At 38.3% G+C, this 20,461-nt stretch overlaps 1 protein-coding gene across 1 annotated transcript in view; it reads left to right on the top strand.

Annotated features, from left to right (window-relative positions):
- The window catches only part of USP3 (ubiquitin specific peptidase 3), a 44,023-nt gene that overhangs the window by 9,711 nt on the left and 13,851 nt on the right, over nucleotides 1-20,461 (top strand). Inside the window, exons 3-10 of the mRNA XM_085303650.1 lie at nucleotides 1,752-1,817; nucleotides 6,414-6,474; nucleotides 7,893-8,024; nucleotides 14,058-14,141; nucleotides 15,904-15,985; nucleotides 18,494-18,576; nucleotides 19,077-19,190; nucleotides 19,793-19,906. Coding sequence (XP_085159776.1) covers nucleotides 1,752-1,817; nucleotides 6,414-6,474; nucleotides 7,893-8,024; nucleotides 14,058-14,141; nucleotides 15,904-15,985; nucleotides 18,494-18,576; nucleotides 19,077-19,190; nucleotides 19,793-19,906 — 736 coding nt within the window. The remainder of the gene's footprint in view (nucleotides 1-1,751; nucleotides 1,818-6,413; nucleotides 6,475-7,892; nucleotides 8,025-14,057; nucleotides 14,142-15,903; nucleotides 15,986-18,493; nucleotides 18,577-19,076; nucleotides 19,191-19,792; nucleotides 19,907-20,461) is intronic.

Genomic DNA, 20,461 nt, shown 5'->3' with positions numbered 1-20,461 from the left:
CAGAGCAGATACTCTTAACAGATATGCATACAGTTTAACATTCCCCCTCCCCCCCCAAGTTAATCATTTAGCTCAGTATTTAAGTTCTGGAACCTACCCTTAGATTGTAAAATAATTAGCATTTTTCATGACTCAATGAACTTCTATGCATGTTAATGCCTATCTTACAGTTTTACCAACTTGTATATGCRAGATGCTTATTTCAGTTATCACTGACTCCTCATGTATACAACAGACAGCAGGGTCTGGTAGCAGAGCTCACATGCGTGCATCTGGTGAGTACATATTCCTTTTAAAGAGTGCAAAGCTGGAAAAATGGGTAACAGGATAATCTGTATTAATAAATATTAATCATAAGTAGCTTACGTTACCTGTTATGGATTTTTATATGCTGCCTATAAAAATCCTGCCTAACCTTGAAAAACGCACTGTGTCTCATAGGCACCTTTGATCCTACTAATAAGGAGTTTCTGCAACGCAAAAATGTCTGGCCCTTGGCATATCCAGAGGGACCTCGATGTTGACTGATGTTCTGTGATGGTGGTTTGCACTCCTGTTTTCTGCCCTGAGAAGCTGTTGTACTGYGTGTGCTGTATCACACCAGGGTTCGTGGGCTGGGGAGCAAGGATGCACGTGGCCCTGTAATGTGGCTGTTAGACAGTTCATTGGTAGGTGGAGAATCCTGGGTTCCAGTCTTGGTTCTCGTGACRGAATGTTTTATCTGATAGTTTTTAAATATACAGCACATGGCTGCTCTTTGCTGCCCGAGACTGGGACCTGAGTAAACGCTGTAAACACTAGCCTTGAGGAGAGTCATAGCCTCTMTTGGTTTGTCCCACTGGTCAAAGGAATTGCTAATTATTCCATGCCAAGCGTCATCTTTAACAGAAAGAATCGACAGTCGTCTGCTGGCCCTTAGGAACAGTCTGGAGGGGAAGTCCCTTGGGGTGGAAGGTGCAAGTCTGAATTCCTGCTGCCCAAAGAGGGAATTAAACCTGAGGCATTCACATCCTGAATGAATGGAGATATCCCCCCCCCTCCATATTTTTCATCTTCTTTTTTGGAGTGGAACATAGAATAACGTTGCCTTGCTACCAAGTATTAGTAAAACAGAGCAGTGAAGGATTGCAAGGCAATATGAGGTTACAAGTATATTTTTGCCATGTAGTTTTCAATATATAATATATATTTATATCATATACCTATTTGTCAGTAAGTGCTTTTTTTTTCCTTTTTTTGGAACCATTTTGCTTGGTGTGATGTCACTATATGAGTGCAGCCACAGCTGTATAAATACTGCTCCTTTTTTAGATGCCTACTGAAGTAACAGCTAACCTTTTCCAGTTTAGCATATGTCAGTATAGCTGACATGCTATGTCAACATAAACTGAACTGAAAAAAGGGTTACTTAGCCCAAAGATGCTTCTGCATGGATCATTATGCTTGTGTAATTTAACCATGTAATTTTACACATAAGATGATCGTGCTGGTAGAGTTGCTTTGAGGACAAAGTCCAGGTTATTTTGTAAGGGATGTGGAAAGCGTTGGAGATAGCTTAATGACCCGACCCTAATCTTGTTTCTGTTCGGTGTGCTTTTTAACAGGCGCACCAAAGTGTTGCTGTTACTGTGCCGATACTTTGTGGCCTTTTCCTTAGCAGTGTAATAAARGACTGTTTTAAAACTCGGATGCAAACACAGATCGGCGGTAGCGGTGGCCTCGGGCTGTTTCTGCTCCTGCGACTGGCCAAGCACCCAATGTGAGGGGTCCCRGGAACCCCCTCTGCCCGGTTCTCCGCTGGACTCTGCATCTTGCAGGTTTCTCAACTTGGCTGCCTTGCAAAAGCTGCTTCCTGTTTGTCTCCTCCTCTTCCTGCTTCTTTTTTCTTTTGCCAGTTTTTAAATTGTGTAGTGTGCTATTTAAACAAAACCATTAGTTTCATGGGTTGTTTATATACTTTACATAGTTGTAACTTTCCTACGGTGGAAATGTGCGGCTTTGTTTTGTGAGGAGTTCAGTGCTTGCCAAGGGTGTTCTTGCCTCACCAGGCTGTGCTTGGAGTCTGCTTTCAATAAAGGAAGAAAAAGTCGAGATGCAGAAGGGCTTGTTTGAGTGATCGTGAGGGTAGGCTGGGGTGGGGGCCCTGTGGGGAGCGTGCAAGGTTATCTTAGTCATTCTCCTTTAYATAACTTGATGAATGTTATTTTTCAGGATGAACTATAGAAAGTGGAAACTTAGGAGGGAGGGAGCTCTCTGAATGCTCCCATTGCTACGCATGAGTCCGTACATACGCTGGGTGACTGTTTGCTCTCTAGGGGATGGATTGATACTCCTCTGCTTCATTTACAGAGGGCTTTGCAGGCTGTAGAACAAATGAGTGTTCAGATTTCACTTACAGAGATCATACTATAAAGGGTGGTACTTCCCCTTCCWACTGCATGGTTAAATAATACGGATTCTACGCCTCTGAGTAAGCTGATACTGATGTAAAATGGCAAATGACTCACTGTTTCAGACAGCATAGTGGCACTGTAGGTTTGTTTTCTTTTTCTGAGACATTAATATAATCTTTGCCCAACTGCTTGAGGCTACTCTAAAAATACAGTGGACTGGGCCAGTTGGTGACTGTTGCAATAGCGACTTTAGTTCAAGTTGAGAAAGCAGCCGGCATTCCTTAGTTTGTATACTAAATAAGCAATAATAAACATTAAGGTTTTTTTAAAATGTTGTTAGAAAGTTTTAAGATTGTTAATTATAATTTTATTCTAGATTTGGGGGGGACTAATGTAATACCCTCCCTCCATTCTTTAAACAGCACTACAAGGAAAAAAGCACCCCTGAATCCGAATTGGAATACTAATTATTGAGGGAAGCTCAGACATAGTACCTGTACAAATATGTTTGAGGGTTTTTCCTTGTGATTATCTGAGCTGAGAATCTGGAACAGTGAAACCTGTGTTAAGGGCCGGTGGCTGGGGCTGCATAACGTGGTTGGAATTGAGAAGGGATTTGCCACAGACCTGTGTCTCTTTTCCTGATCAATTCTTAAGTCTAATTGTCTTCATGTCTGTACTACATCTGAAAGCAATAACCTGCGCTTTCCTGACAGCTTAAGCGAAAGTGTCTATSTGTAGTTTAGACTGTAAGCAGCTCAGAGCAGTGGCTGTCTCTTTGCAGCATATTTCACGGTGCCTGTCTCATTAAGGTCCTGACCAATGCTTGAGGCTCCAGGTCTAGTTTAATTATTAATAGTAAGTAACAGACTGAAACTGCTTCAAGACTTGGATGGAGGAAGACCTAGAAAGCCGAGCTTTAATGCATGCGTCTCCTGAGCCAGCCTCAGTGAAATACAGAATGTAATCTTCAGGAACCTTGGGAGGAAGGGAAAAAARAAGTGTCTCAGAACAGAGCAACTGTAGGTCACAAATTTAGTACTGGCCTTTGTGGTTAATCTTTAGTGGGAGTCACTTATATTGACTACTTTGTGGGAGGAGATGTTTGTGCAGAAGATAAACTACACAGTTCTGATGTGATGCAATGGGAACAAAGTTCTTCCTAAAAGTTAAAGAAAACAAATAAGCCATCWTTTACTATTCTCTGATGAGAAAGATGGAAAATTTTATTTGTGATTGTGCAGAGTTGGACTAGTTTGCTGAGTTTGTGCAGAACACTCAAAACATGATCCAAACTTGGGAGAAGGAGAACCACTTCAATGTAGTTTAACTCGGGACACGCGTAGTAACCAAACAGTGCTAGTGTTTAAAAAACCTGAATGTGAGATTCTAATTATCTGGTATATAGTGGAAGATAATGAATTAGGACGCAATATGTTGTTCCTAACTGATGGATTGATTGAGGGAGGTCTATCCACAGATGATAATATAGTGAAATCAGATGATAATGTAGTGAAATCAAAAATGTTACTTAAAAATGTTAGGTTTCTGCCAGAATTTTAAAGCCAGCAAGACTGTTTCATGTTTCCAGCAGCAAAAATGTAGGATAATGGTAGTTTGTTCACACAGCACTTAAGCAACTATTAGATATTGCATCTGTGTTTAGATGTATGAATGCTTTTGGCTTCTGTTCCTTTTGGTGATGTTTTTATCTTCTTAGTTTGTATAGTTCAGGGAAGTAAAATTGTATCAAATTAGACTTGTGATCCATTTTTAATTGAAAATGGCCACTTCTCATCTTTCCTTGTCTTTTCTCCTCTGTTTGCTAATGTAAAAATCGTGGAGGTTTTTGATCAAATTAAATTTCTTGAACTTTTCTAAATTGAAATGTAAGGCAAAACTACCAGGCTCTCCTGTGTCTTTCGTAAGATGATCATCATGGTTGTGGGAATTGTCAACTTTAGAAAAGGGAAAACTGATTGCTGAAAAAACAATAGAAGACTAAAACAACATGAAAATGTGTTTCTAAAGTAAAATTACATCAGTAACTACATCAGTTTAAGGAAACAATTCCAGAGTCTTTACTAAATAATTTAGGTTACTTCAAATAACATTTATGTTGCATTTTACAGTATACAGAAATACTTGTGCTTTTTTCCAGTGAACATAGTAAAATTCTAAATTTTAAATAAGTATCTTACATGGTTTATTTTATTAGGAGTCAACCTGTTAAAAAAACATTTCATTTTTGTTAGCTTAATTTTCTGACAGTCTTTGACCTTACCTGKCTGATATATATACTCTGCTTTACAAACTGCATTGCTTGGTCAGTCTGTTTTTGAGTTTCTTTACAACTTTCGACTTACTTTAGCTAAGTTAAACTTAGTTTAGATCTTGGTGATCTTGTCCTGAAACAGCTCCTGTGCTTGCTTCAGTTTCTCCAGTTGATATCCCTAAGGCACGGCTCTACACAGTTAATTCTGTTTTCCTCTCAAACTTTACCACAGTGAGCAATAATATAAATAAATATACTAGGATTTAATCTCCTTCACTTGTCCCTTTTTTCACCCTGGTTTTACAGACTGGTACTGCTTCTGATAGTTACTTTTCCTCTGTGACTCTTTCGGCTAGTTGCTCTAAGACATGATGTGCAAAAAACAAAAAAGAAAAAAAAAACCCAACAAAGTACCTATATATTTTATCTTATTTTTATATTATCATATATTTTGGGGATAGTGCAATTTTTATCTTTAGTGTTTTCTATGCTTTGCAGAAATGCCCTTAGGATTTCATTTATTTTTCTCATAGTCCTAGTGGGACCGTTTGAAAGTATAATGCCATTATTGTGAATTCTGTGGTTACTGATGGTAGTTAACAATGTTACGGTATCCGGCTCTAAGTGTTATATATCATAGCATTATTTATATCATATCCTTCACTGATATGATCTAGTTTAGAATTCCTCTAGAAGTTCAATATCAATTTAGTTGTAGTTCCAATATTGCTATTGTTTGTAAAGATGCACATACTCCCCCCCCCCCCGATTTGATGTAAATTTTGATCTGGTTGCCCGCTTTTGTCAGCTGCCTGTTCTGCCTACGTGGGTTAATTTTTGTGATTGTTTTGTTTCTAATCTGATTTTTAGAGACTTGGCTGCTGGGTTTGGGGAGGAGTTACAACATCCAGTTTTTATGACCCCACCCGGGTATGATGCATCATCATGAACTTGTTTTCTAGTATCTGCTGGCTTTTCCCCAGCTATTTAGCTTAAAAACATTCATGTTTAGGTTCAGAGTATACTTCAGTTTTCTTCCATTTAATGTTATCTTCTGATGTCTTGAACAGATTGCAAAGCATAGTGCTTTATTGCATTTTTAACCTTTCAGCTTCTTGTGCTTGACTGAAAGAAGAAAATCTTAGGCCTTTGCTAGCACTGTAGCATAAGAGTAATTATTGTGCAAATGGTATGTACTATTATGAGTTACACAGTGATTTATTCTTTCTGCTCCTTATCAGATTGTTGGGCTTTCTCACATTTTTTTTCTTTAAAATGGCTTCTTGTATAGCAGGTTTTATGAGACAGAAGACAAGTGCTGTGACTTTTTTCAGCATTCTGTGGACTGTCTAACTACAAAAAAAATGAAATGATTTTTAACTTCTCTACTGTTTTTGCAACTTTTGCTTGTGATATTTCTGTCATATTTCAAAACCAAGTAGACCTCATGTGGATCTAATAAAAACAAAACCCGTAAATTTTTCAAGGCAAGTAACAGTTAACTGTGTAGCCTGCRGTGAGAACCCAAAACACAAGCACGCTAATGTGCTTCAGTGTCAGTAGCACTGAAGTCCTTAGTCTGGTAGTCCCTAATATAGGTTAATGCACATGACCAGCTATTTTACGTAACTGTGCTGCCAAGGTGGAGTCAGAGCAGAGCTGTTGCTAGAACTCAAGATGAGTTACATAACTGTAACATCGCAGCAAATCCACATGATGATTTTGGATTTTTTTCTTTATTATAGTGTGCCGGTCAAATAAAAGTCCATGGGTCTGTCTGACGTGTTCAAGTGTTCATTGTGGAAGGTGAGTACAAAGAGTTAGTGTGAAAATTATTTAATGAAGCCTTTATCTTTTTTYCCTTTGTGGCTTGACTCTGAAGCAGTCCACTCCAGTATATCCTGAATGCCTGAGAATTTCCTGAAATTGATCTTCCRTGATTTCATATAACACTGTATGCTTACATTGAACAAGCCTCTCTGCTACCTTGCAGGAGTGCAGTGATTATACTCAGCATCCTTTTCAAAAGAAAAGCAAGTGGTGAATGTGATTAGTCAGCTCAGAAAGTGTCTGGAAAATTGCTAATTCTGTGAACTATAGTTAAAATTCCATTCTGTAAGAGATTTGTACTGTGAAAAGATTAAAACAGTGAGAATTTTTGGAAACCCACCAATCCAGATTTGGCCTGTCATTGGCATGACAGGCAGAAACCCAACTCCTGGAAGCACAACTCTCTACATCAGGTTGTGACATAACTGTTGCARGATTCTGCCAGCACAGCGGTGTCCGTAACCACGCTGCTTCAGTCCCCTACCCAGCACAGCTACACTAGCAGAATTGTTCACGCCAGTGTGTGAGAGCGAGGGTAGAATACTGAGAAACAAGAAAGGACCCAGAGAGCTTCATGCGGGGCATGTGCAGAGAGAGTTTCTAACCATTCACATGGCTGAGTTCAGCCAACAGAAATGAGGGGAGCGTGCRGTTCTCCAAGCTCTGGCCGTGTACCTCAAGAGTTAATGAGTTGAGCCAAGTTTCAACTTGCATTTGTAGTGACACTTTTTTGTGGTTTTTTTTGTTTTTTGTTTTTTTTTTTGTTTGTTTTTTTTAGTTGAAGATGCTTACATTTCTAGGAATGTCTTAAATTTGAGATATGAAAATTACTGCAAAAATTACTGTTTACTGCGTCAGCAACAGTGCTGTGGTGATTTTAGACTCCAGTTCAGTTATATGACCCAAGCCCTAGTGTGTTGTGAAATCCTGAACTTTCCAGATTGCTTAAATACTAAATGAATCTGCAGAACAGGAGAGCTTAAAATGGATGTTCTTTCATATGGGAGTCAGCACACTGTTAAAGTAATCACAAAAGTGGTGAATGCTGGGATGGAAAAAAAGTAGAGCTGTAAGAAAAGTTCATGGGAGAAAAAGAARGAGAAATGATTTCAGATCACCTATGTGAAAAAAGGGGCTAATTGGTCTGAGGTCCCAGATCCAAGGGGCTTCAGAGTGCTGGTTGTGAAGAGAGAGATTAATTTGTGCAATGTGGGAGGGAAAAAAAWAAAGGTTAAAGGGAAAAAAATAAGAAACTTTACCATCATTTTCACACAGATAATTGCCTATTTTAATGCCTGAATATGTATATTTTATGTGTTTCCTTTTTTTTTTACACTGAATGTTCATTAAATAATAATTTAAAACTAAGACTCTCTGTTTTTCACTCATTTCAGATATGTGAACGGCCATGCAAAAAAACATTATGAAGATGCACAGATTCCTATGACCAACCATAAGAAAACAGAAAAACAGGAGAAAGTTCAACATACTGTGTGTATGGATTGCAGTAGTTACAGTACATACTGGTAAGGATTTAAACACTGTAATTTGACAACTTCTCACATAGCAAAAGGTGCAAACTTTAGACTCTTGTGAAGCATTTTATTACACGCGTTTTTGATTTCCAGACATGGCTATTTGAGAACAGTTTATGAAATATCACTCTGCTTTTGTAGGTATATTATAGCATTGATTGAGACTGAACTCCTTAATTTCAAGTGACTTAGTACAAACTTTTTGATAGAAATAATATTCATGTAGTTTGGAGTTACTTCTGTTTGGTTTGGGGTATATTGAGAACCTGACTTTACATTGCCAAAGCTGCTCTTTGGTTCTCGTTATTCCTTTCATCAGATGAGTAAGCCTTTCTCAGGTTCTTCATTTGTCAGAAGATCTGAAAGTAAAGTAATACTTGAGTTTCTGCCCAAGAAATGCGATCTTGAGGTATGCGTATAGGTTTTTTTTTTTTTCTTTTCCAATATTGATTCTGTTTTCTTCCCTCTGAAAAGAGAAGCTTCTTTGGGTGTGCGATTTTGTGCAGTCTGTATGAGTTTGTGAGAGAGTGACAGATCCTGTTTGAAAGTGGCATCAATTTGTCAGACAAGATAAATAATAGAATTTTAAAGAAGTGATATACAAGAGAAAGAAAATGGCTTGGGCCAATTCATGCTAGCAGTTCCTTTACAGTGAGAAATGGGCACTGTTTAGGGAGGTTTAACAATTACACTGGTAATATCAGATTCTGAATCTTCTTGCTTGAGAGAGGAAAGACTGCAAGTTTTCTGGAAGCAATGTTTTCATGCATTCGCCATCTTCCATCCTCTTCCTACTCAGCAAAAGTGAGGTGGTTTCCCAGTATCACTGAATATACAGCTCCAATGATGGATTTTATTTTGTGCAGGTAATTGAGTATCTTTGTATACTTCATCTGGGAAATATCTGCTGGGTATCCTGTTTTTATGAGGAATGCTTCTATAACAAATGTTTTTATTTCCTGAAAGTCAAGCCACAGTTAAGTGGTCTCATCTTTTTTTTTTTTTTTTTTTAATAATAATAGAAAAGGTAGTTTGGAGTAACTCAGAAATTATTCAGATTGTATGTGCAGTAATGACAAATGCTGTGCAGGTATTAAGTATTAAAAAAGTGATGTTTGAGTAGTCTGTGATGTATGTTTGCTTCTATTTATGTTTTGGTTAAGTGACCAAAGCTTTTGCCTAGTCCGGTGTTTAAAACGTTATTAGAAAACATGCAGTTTTTCTCGGTAATGTGTATACAAACGTTGCCAGCATTGAAGCTGCTGTGGGAAGCTAATTCATGTTTACCAGTCTGTGGTGTTTACAACTGCGTTCTGATGTTGCAGATTTTTCTTTTGTGGGTATGATCTGTCTTCTGATCACTTTACAGGTAGTAATGTATCAGGAATGCTAGCTGGGTATTTGAAATCTTGATTATATCGTCATTTACTGTAACAAATAGTATGCCTGGTCTGCCAGAGCTTGCTAAGGCTTGATGAGTTACGCTAGCAAGTCAGAGCATCCAGGCGACCTTTTCCCAAACCCAGTATTGGTATTGCAGCAGAGTACCATGGGATTTATTATTGAAACAAAGTATGTCTGTGAGCAGGAGGTAAGCATGCACTTCCAAAGCTCACTGGTGTTTCAYGACATACCTGCAGCAGGACAGATGAGAAGCAGTTTAGCGTGTGATATCTCTTCTGCTGTAAATGGAGTAGAGGTTGGGTCATCTTATGGATGAACTGGAACTAATTGTAGAAGGCTTTACCTTAAGGAGTCCCTGTTGTGTATAATTCACTTGAAGCTGAACAAATTTTAAAAGCAGACATTCTTTGCTTTCATTGGTTATTTCAATTTTTTCTGTCTGACACTCAGGAAAAGATACTGGGGTTTGATATTTTCACTCAATTTCCCAGGGAAAATAACCTTATGTAAATAAGGTTAAAGTAGTCATTCAGACTGAGTTCTGCCTCTTTATGTAAGTCAGTGTGAGAGAGGCTGTTACCAAGTAATGCTTACTGGTTGAAGTAAATATTTGGATGAATTCCAGTCATAATTAGCTATTGGGGGAGATTATATTTTAAAATTTTGTTCATTAGCTTTTTTCAATGTAGACATAAATCTAGTAAACAATGCTAGTAGTATTATGTTTATGCAACATTGTTATTCTCAAGTGAACGTATATTTAGAAATAATATTTTATGCAGGCAGTGCAGGCAGCCTCAAAAATTTGAAAGTCAAGAAAATACAYTCCTAAGACTTAATTAAATTTTACTTCTACTGTAAAAATAATGGAGATGCTTTGCTGCAGTGCTGGCTTTAATGTTTTGAAGTTGGAAAATATTGTTTACTGCATAGAGTTCAGTGGAAAACTCTTGTTTTGGTTTCATCCTATGAATTCCAACCCGCCCTCTTCTTAAGCCCGCATAAAAGAAGCGCAGAACAGGTTTGTATGGGCACTCTACTAATAAGAAGGCATTTAATCCCTTCTTTTTCTTTGGCTGTACCATAAACATTCATTCAGTCATGAGAGCACAGAACAGGGTTTGTTTTAGTTGTTCTTGTTAGTCTAAGGGGAAGAAATACTAAGTATCTGTTCTAACAACTATGGTTTATTAAATTTTGTTTCTAGATCACATGCCATCTTACTGTAAAACAAAACCAGATCAGTTTCCTGTAATTGCATTTCAGTGTGGAAGGCTAGGTATGTTGTTGGGTTTTTTCCTTTAATCAGGCTTTCAAAATAGCTTTGAGTGGAGAACATTTCAATTCTAGTAGAACAGTGAGGAGTTTTATTTACTTTTTGACATTTGAGATAAGACTTTAATGTATTTATGAATTTTATAACATTTTGAAAGACACAGACATACTTGAGGAATCATTAAGTTTGGAATTAGAGATTGCTTTCCAGAGGATTTCGGTTTTTCTTCTGTCCTCCTCTTCTCTTTTTTTCCCCACTCTACCAGAAAGACCAGTCTTCACAGTAGAAAAGTTGAATAAATGTTAATCTTTTATTTATTATGAGAATAGGACTCTCTTCTTAATTCTTCAGTCACTTTTGAGATAGCAGGAACAATACTGAAGCTTTGTACTGAATTACATTTGAGACTCTACACATAGAGAAAAACAGATTCCTGAATTCCACTGTTTGGCAGGTGATCAGCCTTTCAGTTCGTTCTGAAGTACTRTCCACAAAGTGCTTACATTTACATGTACAAGGAGTACAGACCTTTTTTCTCTTCAGGATATTGAATGATGCTTTCTCCTGCTGTGCCAGGGATTGCTTTCCTCTGTGCAGGAAGTAAAATGATATTTATAAGAAGCTTGCTTTCGGAAATACAATCTTTCTTCTGAAAGAGGACTCTTGTAAATCTGTTTTCTTGATTCTAATGCACAGGCAGTTGGTTAGTGCAGAAGGAGARAGGCTGCCCTGTTTATGTATTTGCGTAATATCTTTCCCGTGTTCATTTAATCCCAGATGCAATTTGTAGGTCAGATTTCTGACCTCTTGGCCTCTTTGTTATCTCTTAGACATGGTTGTGTTAACATTCTCTAAGATTTTTATTGAGGGATGATGTAAAAATAGCTAACCAAGTGCTAAGGACTTAAAAAAAAAAATAATCTTTTTTACTCATTGCTTTTGTGCTGATTCTTTTCAAACTCAGGGTGGTTGTGCTGGCACATAAGCATCAGAAAGTGGGACTGCTTAAACCATAATTTAGCATTGTACTGTCAGTGGAAATTAAAAAAGGTGAATAGGATTTTATCAAAAAAATAAAATTTGAATTCATGGTTTGGTCATGCAAGGTGTTAGCACAGCTAAGGAAATTCAGGATTTCTTAATTATTCTTGTCATATGATTCCTTAATCTTTTTAGCATACCATGAAGTTCTGTAACCTACTGAAACTGCCAGCAATAAGCCTAAATGTTCCCCAGAGCAGTACATATATTCACTGGCTTACTGCCATTTTAGCAGCAGAGAAGGCCAGAAAAGACTAGACCTTGGAGTTAGCAGAGATGCTAAAAATAGAAAGTATATAGAGAAGAAAATACAGTGCTAATCCATATAAGGGACCCTGCCTGAAGTATAAAATTTGTTCTGTACAACCACTGTTAAAAGCATCGTAGAGCTACTGTGTACCAAAAGGTATATAGTGGTTAATTTGTGATAACGTTAATGATAGGAGGTACTCTCTCAGCATCTTACCTTTAAGGTGTATTGGCTTAACAAATTTTAATCTCTTAAAGTTTGAACTTCCRTCTATGCTTTTTGCTTTATCTAAGAGTTTGGTGCTGTTTTATTTCTCATACTTCTTATTYTCTGCTTTTCAGTGAAGTAGCACAAATAATGGTGCTGAATCCTCAGTGCTGCAGAGGATGTGGTTTATAAAAATGCCCATAAAAAAATAGCAAAGGCTTTTCATGTTTTTAAGTGAATCTTAAGATCAATTTTCCAGCATTGCAAAGACCCTGACACAAAGGAACATTTAATGATGTATTTGGTTTTACTCTCCCATTGTGGGGAAAGTGCTAACTTGCAGTTTCATGTAAAGATGCAGCTATCACATGCRACTAAAAATATGGCTAATGCTATGCTTAGGAAAAGGGAACATGTATTAAATCATCTTTTCTCGGTACGTTTTTCTTACTTTCCACAGTAAGTTGGCTTAGAGACTTTCACTGCACTTACATCTGCTTTTATTACCTGTCTGTAAACCTTACTCGCTACACAACTAGGGTAGCAGTGCAGATGTGTGAATGCCCACAGGAGCGTGGACACTTGTGATATCCAGGAGGGGTTGGGCTGTACTGCATCCAGCTGCACCGTATCTGCCTCTGTCATGGTTGTCCTCTGCTCGACAGGTGTCTTGTCCTGTGAGGGTGGCAAGTGCAGGACTGCTTCATTAGGTCATTGCGAGTGGCTGAATAAGCTGAATAGGTCTATTTAAAACAGGTGAAAAATAAGTGAGTTTGCAAACTTCCTTCCCCTCCCAAACTAACTGGGTGTGTGGCATCTTTATTTTTTTTTTTTTTAAAAAAAAAAAACTTGTGCTAGCAGGAACTATGTTGTAGACACCTATGTCATCTAGAATTGTAGCTGCTGCTGTTCGGAAATCTCAAGAGCTGCATTAAGATTCTCTTCCCAGAGGCAAAAATCAACAGAAATCCTGAACAGATTGATCTTTTGGTGGCAAGGGCCATCACTTTCTCAACTCTAACCTTTTGAACAAGTGCCACAATTCATTGTTTGAATTAATACTAGCAATATTGTTGCCTTTGAACTACATCAGTTTTGTGCAGCTAAGAATGTTGAAAATTCCAGTTGTGCCCAAAGTAGATAGCTGCATTAACTTTAAAAAAAGCACAGATCTGTTCAGAGGAGTAACCTGAGCTGATAAGGGTGTTATTTCACGTTTGAGTCAGTCCAGTGGCAAAGGAAAAGGAGAGMAATGGCTAAGGTTCTGAATTTAAATATATCCAAGGTAGGTTAATCTCCTGCACAGGAAGAGTTCAGTTGTTTGCCAGAACTTTAAAACTGCAATTTAATGCTTTGGAGTATGCACAGAGCAAATTAATGCTACTCAAGAACTAGGTCACCTCTGTGGGATGTGGGGGAAGGGAAGTTGTGACAAGTCAGGGTGTCTCTTAATGCTCCCTTTTTTGTCTAATGCTGCTTTTGGTTACACAGTATCTTTTAGTTTTTATTGAACTGGAGTTCTACATTAGGATGAGAGGTTACTAATCCTTTTGGTTCCCTGTTTTAAAAGGGAAGACAGTARCATTGAATTTAATTTAACGAAGTGTTTAATAGAGAACTGAACTAGAAAAAAACTACAGAATAAGACTTTGGCCGTACTGGTTGTTGGGTAGGCTTCAGAGAGGACCAGGCTCGGTAATCAGGTGTCATGCTCCTCTGTCTCCCTCCACTCACTGCATCACTTTAATGCTTCCTGCAGRTAGAATTGCATGACTGTCAGCAACTAGGTTTAAGGTACTTCACCGAATATTTTTGCACATTCTGATTATTTTTTTTCCCCCTGCAGTTATCGTTGTGATGATTTTGTTGTCAACGATACCAAGCTGGGCCTGGTACAGAAAGTCAGAGAGCATCTACAGAACTTGGAAAAGTAAGTAGTCTGTTTAGATCCACACTGCTTTTGGTGGATTTATAATATTGCATCATTTAAATGGTAGTTCTGTTTCAACATTGTTGAGCGTTGAGGAAATTTCTTGTTTGGTTGTCCTTGGGTGTTTTTGTTTGTTTGTTTGTTTGTTTTGGTTCTTGTACATGTACATACTATGTATGTTTAAGTATCTTTTTCATTACTGAGAAATCCAAAGCTAAGGGCTTTGGCCAACCTTGTATGTTTTGTTTTCTAACAGTGAATATTGTGGGAGCTAAATTCCTGTATCAATATGCAGATACTTGTTAACTTTCTTGCTCCTTTGTCAATAATTACTGTCTTTTTTTCATAGAAATGGGACACAGTTTCCAGAAAAGCAGCATAGTTTTGTCAAAACCAGAATAGTTTCTGGAGCAGAGAAAATAGAGGTGGAAGTATTTTTCATGTTAATTGCATAGTTTGGTTTCCAAACAAAGTTAAGAAGGCTTATGAACTTAGACTTGCACAGAAGAGACATGTTTTTCTGTGGCTTTATCTGGCACACTTCCACTGAAAAGTAAATATTATAATCTTTGTGATGCAGATGCTGTGGTCACTTCTAGATAGCAAATAGTCTTTTCATAGTTTGCTTGGGAATCTTATATAATACTAAGCAGAAGTGTGTGTGCTTACAGTGCTTCCAAATACATTTTAATGCCCCAGAGTTCAGCTAGCACTACTGCTGAGAAGTTGCTGTGATGTTGGGAAGTCTCTGGATCTTCACAGAACAAGTGTGTCTCTTAGCTTCTGAATCCTGTTGTCTGGCATTGCCCCAAATTTATGCTTCTCAGCTTCTTTTGGTGGCTTTCTTTTCTGAAGATGGCTAGAATGTATTAATATTTTTTCCATTCTCTTTTTGATGGGCTTGTCAGGTAGGTAATGAGATGTTGCAATGTGTAAGGATAATAAGTGCATGTTAATAATTTGGAACTGTACAGGAGATTTAACTCTTTGGGAGATAAATGTCACTGTGAAGGCTTCCATTGGGGGTAATTAACATTTCTGAATGTTTGGAGGTTGGCAAAAACCAAACACCTGTAACCCAGAAACTGTGATGCTTTTACTGCTAGATTAGAAGAAGTCATAAACTGGAAGAATTGAGGGGTCAGTAATTTCTAGCAATGTGGAAAGGAATAACTTATTGCTCTTCTAACTTTGAATTAGTCTTATGCGGATCTTATAATTTGATATATTTCTATTTAAAGTAAGAGGTGTCAGCTATGTAAGTACTACCACTAGAGATGCTTGTTGGTTTTTGGTAACTACATTGCCCTAGTTTTTGAAGTTGTCTTTCTAAATGTCTAGCATGACACTTCGGACAGAAGCTTTTTTTTTTTTTTTTTTTTTTTTTTTTTTTTTTTNTTTTTTTTTTAATTCTATATAAAGTATCCTCTTGATTAAGGAAAATATCAAGATATTTCAGAACAGAAGTAGCATGCTAACAAGGCCATGCTTCAGGGCATGTACTGTAGCATGCGTAGTGTAATGCAATTAACTCAAGACATTAGTATTGAAAATAGGTTGTGCATCTGTACTTGGACAGAGATGTAGTAATCCATTTCAAGGCTATAAAAAGCACTTGGTGCAATCAGGAAGCTCTTTGCTGTCTTAATAATAATTAATGGCAGATGTAAGTACTGTGTTAGACATTATGATGATGATCTGTTGTCCCTTTCATAAAATGTGTGTTTTAGGTAGGTAACCTATTTTCCTTATTTTCTAACAGTTCAGCCTTTACATCAGACAGACATAGGAAAAGAAAACTGTTGGAAAACTCATCTCTGAACAGCAAGTTATTAAAAGTAAATGTAAGTACAACAGCTCCAGTACAGTGAGTTTAAGGGATTTTGTTAAACCTGTTGAGGCTTATAGTGGGACTAGATATAAAATGACTTATCTGTTACCCAACTTTGGTTTACTTTCTTTCTCATCTCTTAATCACACACCTACAAGAGCCCTTTCTCGCAAAAAAAGTTTTGATATTCTGCTGTACTTCTCTTGACCTAGACTTTGAGCTGTACTGTGCTTACTGGGATGAGCAAAATAGGAAGCAGCTAGTACTCAGTGTACTTAGAGTTAGACATTTTTTTTTCCTCTTTTTTGAGCAGACAGGTCTTTTTTTTTTTTAAGCTTTGAAGACAGAGAAGCAGGTTTGCTGTTTTTTTTGTGAGGTGAAAGTAATTGTTAGGAGAGAGCAAAAAGCTTGAATACGTTTTTAAAAGAGCTTAGTAAAAGGCACTCTCAAAAGCAACTGTGGAATTAAAAGTAGACGCAGGCTCATCTCTCATCTTCCTGCTATTTTCACTTCACATCTGCAAAATAGTACTCAGGATAGCACAGTTCAGCCCTTGCTAGATACCTGAAGGTCTTTGTTGTCCATGGCTTGAGTTAGGGAGTTTCTAATTTCTCCTAAGTTTAGGGAGACACTGACTCAGCTCTGTGTGACTGCCTCGTACCCTGGGCCGGAAGGAATGGTAGGAGCACAGAACCTTTCCTCCTTGGGGCTGCAGGGCAGCAGTGTAGTAGGAGTCAAAGGCAGCTGATGTAATTACTGTCTTCAACTAGATGAAGCACTTTCGTGACTAGGAGGGGGAGAAGTCCTCGAGAGGAGTATGAAYGGAAGTAAGAGGATGGCGATGGGAGCAAAGCCCAGAGTTCCACCACCGGCCTGGCTCTTTGTGCGCACCTGGAGTTCCAAATAGCCAGCAATGAAGTGCTGCTTTGCAAATGTTGTGGTTTTAGTTGCTTTCAAAATGCGCTACTTACAGTCTGCTTAGGGTGCTCTGAATGCAYTGTGTATGTCCCTTATGCTGCCCAATCTTGGGAGGATTGAGGAAGCCCTGGAGAAACAGCAGGGTTGTTYTGCTGTCGCAACACACAGCATCATTGTCTGGAAAACTCAAAGCTACTAAAAATCAGAAGGAAAATTCCAGGTAACATTTAGATATTGAGAAGGTGGAATTAAAGAGCACAAACCGAATGCTGTGTTTCTTAGTCTGTGCTATCAGCTTTATTAATACTTGAAAATTGCCTGTGGCTATGGATGATCTTTTTATTGTTGGCACATTGGATCATTATCTAGAAAAGACAGAACACAGCTGCTTGCATCAATGCCATGCTGTCTCACCATGAGTAAGGRTGAGAAGAGAACATGCCAAGGACACTGTGGTGTTTGGACTTTTTTCTTTTTCTTCCTTTTTGGGGAAAATAGGTCTCTGTAGACAAAACTTACTGAATTACTTAATTGCTTATGTAAATATTAATGGGTGGAGGGACAATATATTCACAAATATCCTCATGTCATTTGTTCTTAACCAGGGATATACGTTGTATGTTGTTTGTGATAGAGCTGTGGAGAAAAAAATCTTTTACTGGAACAATCAAAATACATATTCAGTGTCCTGCACTGAAAACATGCCGTCTGTGGTGTCAAATCTTAAGTCTGTTTTGAAATAATATTACTATAAGGTAGTTTTACTTTCAAATTCTGCCAGAACAGTGAAGAATATCCCAAAACTTGGTGAACTTGTAATGTGGTATTTTCTAGACAACAAAATGCCTACAGATATTGTGGATTCTAGAAACAATAAATACAGCTCTGTCAACATTTCTCTTCCCCTTCTCCCCCCATYCGCCTACCCCTAGATCATTTGGAGGAAAGCCGGCTGATCTGTGTGTAACTTTGGGTTGTTACATGCCATAAATGGCATGTAATTCGCTGCTTTTCAAACACATCTTCTTCTTTGCATAGTCTAACTTGAGTATTTCTTTCCCAAATAAATGCTGTTGTCTTTCTTTTAAACACTCCTCTCCATCACAAAACCCCACCAAGACAACAGGCCAGTGCGGATKATTTACAAACAGTCCTCACAGTGCCGCACTATATATATCTGATGTGATGTAGACAGATCAGGAACTGTGTTTTCAAAGGCACTTTAGGGAGATTATCACCCAGTTCTCTTTTAACGTTGCTGAAGTGGGAATACCTAGCATAGGCACACAAAATACTTTGCAGTAAAAATGTGATCAACTCCGTGATGTCCTCTTCTAGATTTATTTGCACAGGAAAAGACACAGCATAGGAGTAGTGTAGTTTTCTGTTGACAGTAATGAGTGAGAAATAGATTTCATGCCAAGGTGGAGCTTCAGTCACCGAGGCAGGTCAGAGCAATGTGGTTGCTTTGGCTTCTGCACATTTCAAACAGTGCCGTTGTTTGTTTTTGTTTAAATCTGTGCTGATAAAAGGTAACAGTTCTGTGGGGAGAAAGTGGGGGGCAATGATGCATCTTTTTTAACTTAACCATCCTGATTCCCAGGGAAGCACCACTGCCCTTTGTGCCACCGGCCTCCGGAACCTGGGGAATACGTGTTTCATGAACGCGATCCTTCAGTCGCTGAGGTACCTGCTGTGCGTTGTATTGTGAAGCCGCTGAGGCTTTCCCTGTATTTCTCAGAGAGTGGTTTTGTGCTGTAACATTAGGGAAGAGACTTTGGCAGGTCATCACTGTCGGGTGGTGTCCCTGGATTAGCAGGAAGGGGCACTCTGCAGGTACCAYGAAGCTGTCTTCCATTGTGTGGGACTTTGTTCAGTGCAGCCTCTTGATACTGCGGTCTGTCCTGGTATCTTAGTCAAAGCAGAGCCAAAATGCAGTCGTTTCAGATAACTGGGGTAATGATTCTTCTTACAGATTTGTTCAGTTGTTTAGAGAAGATGAGTAGATGCTGCAGTATTTTATGTGTCTTCTTCCATGAAAATACTTGAAAGAACTGTTTGTGATTGCCATCCTCTTCATTATGTGAAGCTGTGTTCATGCATTTAAAAGAACAGACTCTGGAGTATATAATCTCCTCTTCATTCTCTGCCCTTTAAGGTTTTGATTCATTTTTCCTTTTCTGTAGTAACATTCAGCAGTTTTGCTGTTACTTCAAAGAGTTGCCYGCTGTGGAGCTGCGGAATGGGAAGACAGCAGGCAGGAGAACTTACCATACCAGGAGCCAGGGGGATAATAATGTGTAAGTTGCGTGTTCCTTGTTAGCTCTAAACTATAAGGAAAACAGCAAATAGTTCAGTAGTAGAGCCAGTAAACACTTTCAGTGTTACAGAATCATAGAAAAAGAATTTGTTATATAAAAAAGAAACTTGCATTGCTGCCAGTGTGCTCAAACAGATCTGGTGCTGCAGGGRGAAACAGTCATGTATGTGAGAAAGCACGGAGTATAATTGAATATAAAGTAAGGGTAAGTGCTGGTGACCTGCAGTCCATCTGTGTTTGCGAATGAACATATAAAAAAAATCACAGTATGATTCAGTGTCTATGACTTGTTTGAGCAAGTGTTAAAGGAACAACTTTAGCAGAGTTCACAGTATTTATGGTGAAAGGGAGAGATTTCCAGATGAGTCCTCAACATCTGGTACGTGATCTTCCTAATGTAGTTCTCTCCAAATTTGTGGATTGAATTTGAGACTTAAAAATCTTCAAAATACTGCTAATGTTATTTAYCCAATCATTGCAATTCCTAACTAAAGAAATGGCTATGCTTGTACCGTTAGGTTCATAAAGCTGTAAAGGTTATAGCACATCCATATTCATTACCAACTTTTACTTTCTTTCCAGGTCATTGGTGGAAGAATTCAGAAAGACGCTGTGTGCTCTATGGCAAGGAAGCCAAACTGCATTTAGTCCAGAGTCTTTATTTTATGTGGTTTGGAAAATAATGCCAAATTTTAGGTAAGTTTTGTAGAATTAGAACAATACCCTTGATTGTAACCTTATACTGCTTATACTGCTTGTGTCCTAAGCAAAACTTGCTGGATCCAGGGGAGGTGTTCTATGGAACTTTCCCGTATGCCCACAAATACACTTGGAAAAGGACTTTGTAATTTGATCTATAATTTTGTGTTTATCAGTAGTGCTTTTTTCCTGCCCTCCTACCACATGCTACATGTAGCAGTGTCAGAGGACAAACATCTCAAATACTAAGAGTAGTAGTTGTACCTCTGCCTGAGCCAGTGCTTCAAGAGGTAGAAGAATCAGGACAAAGTCTCGTAGGTAAGTGCCAAGTGCATGGTCTCGACAGAACCTGAGCTTGGCTACAATAAGAAAATGATGTAGTCAGACTGAAAATGTACAGGTACCACAGGCCTAAATGTGAACATGCTGGGTAAAACTTCCTTGATTCTCTCAAAGTACTGTGGTCATCACCGGTATGACATGAAATAAGGGCTGTAAAAAAAAAAATTCTTGTGTGTAATAGGCATTTTGTGCCCATTCTGACCCCCCCCC

Source organism: Rhea americana, unplaced genomic scaffold, assembly GCF_003343005.1.
Source record: "Rhea americana isolate MKP2758 unplaced genomic scaffold, rheAme1 scaffold_2, whole genome shotgun sequence".
NCBI classification, from domain to species: domain Eukaryota; kingdom Metazoa; phylum Chordata; class Aves; order Rheiformes; family Rheidae; genus Rhea; species Rhea americana.
This window is presented reverse-complemented; position numbering and strand designations above follow the sequence as displayed.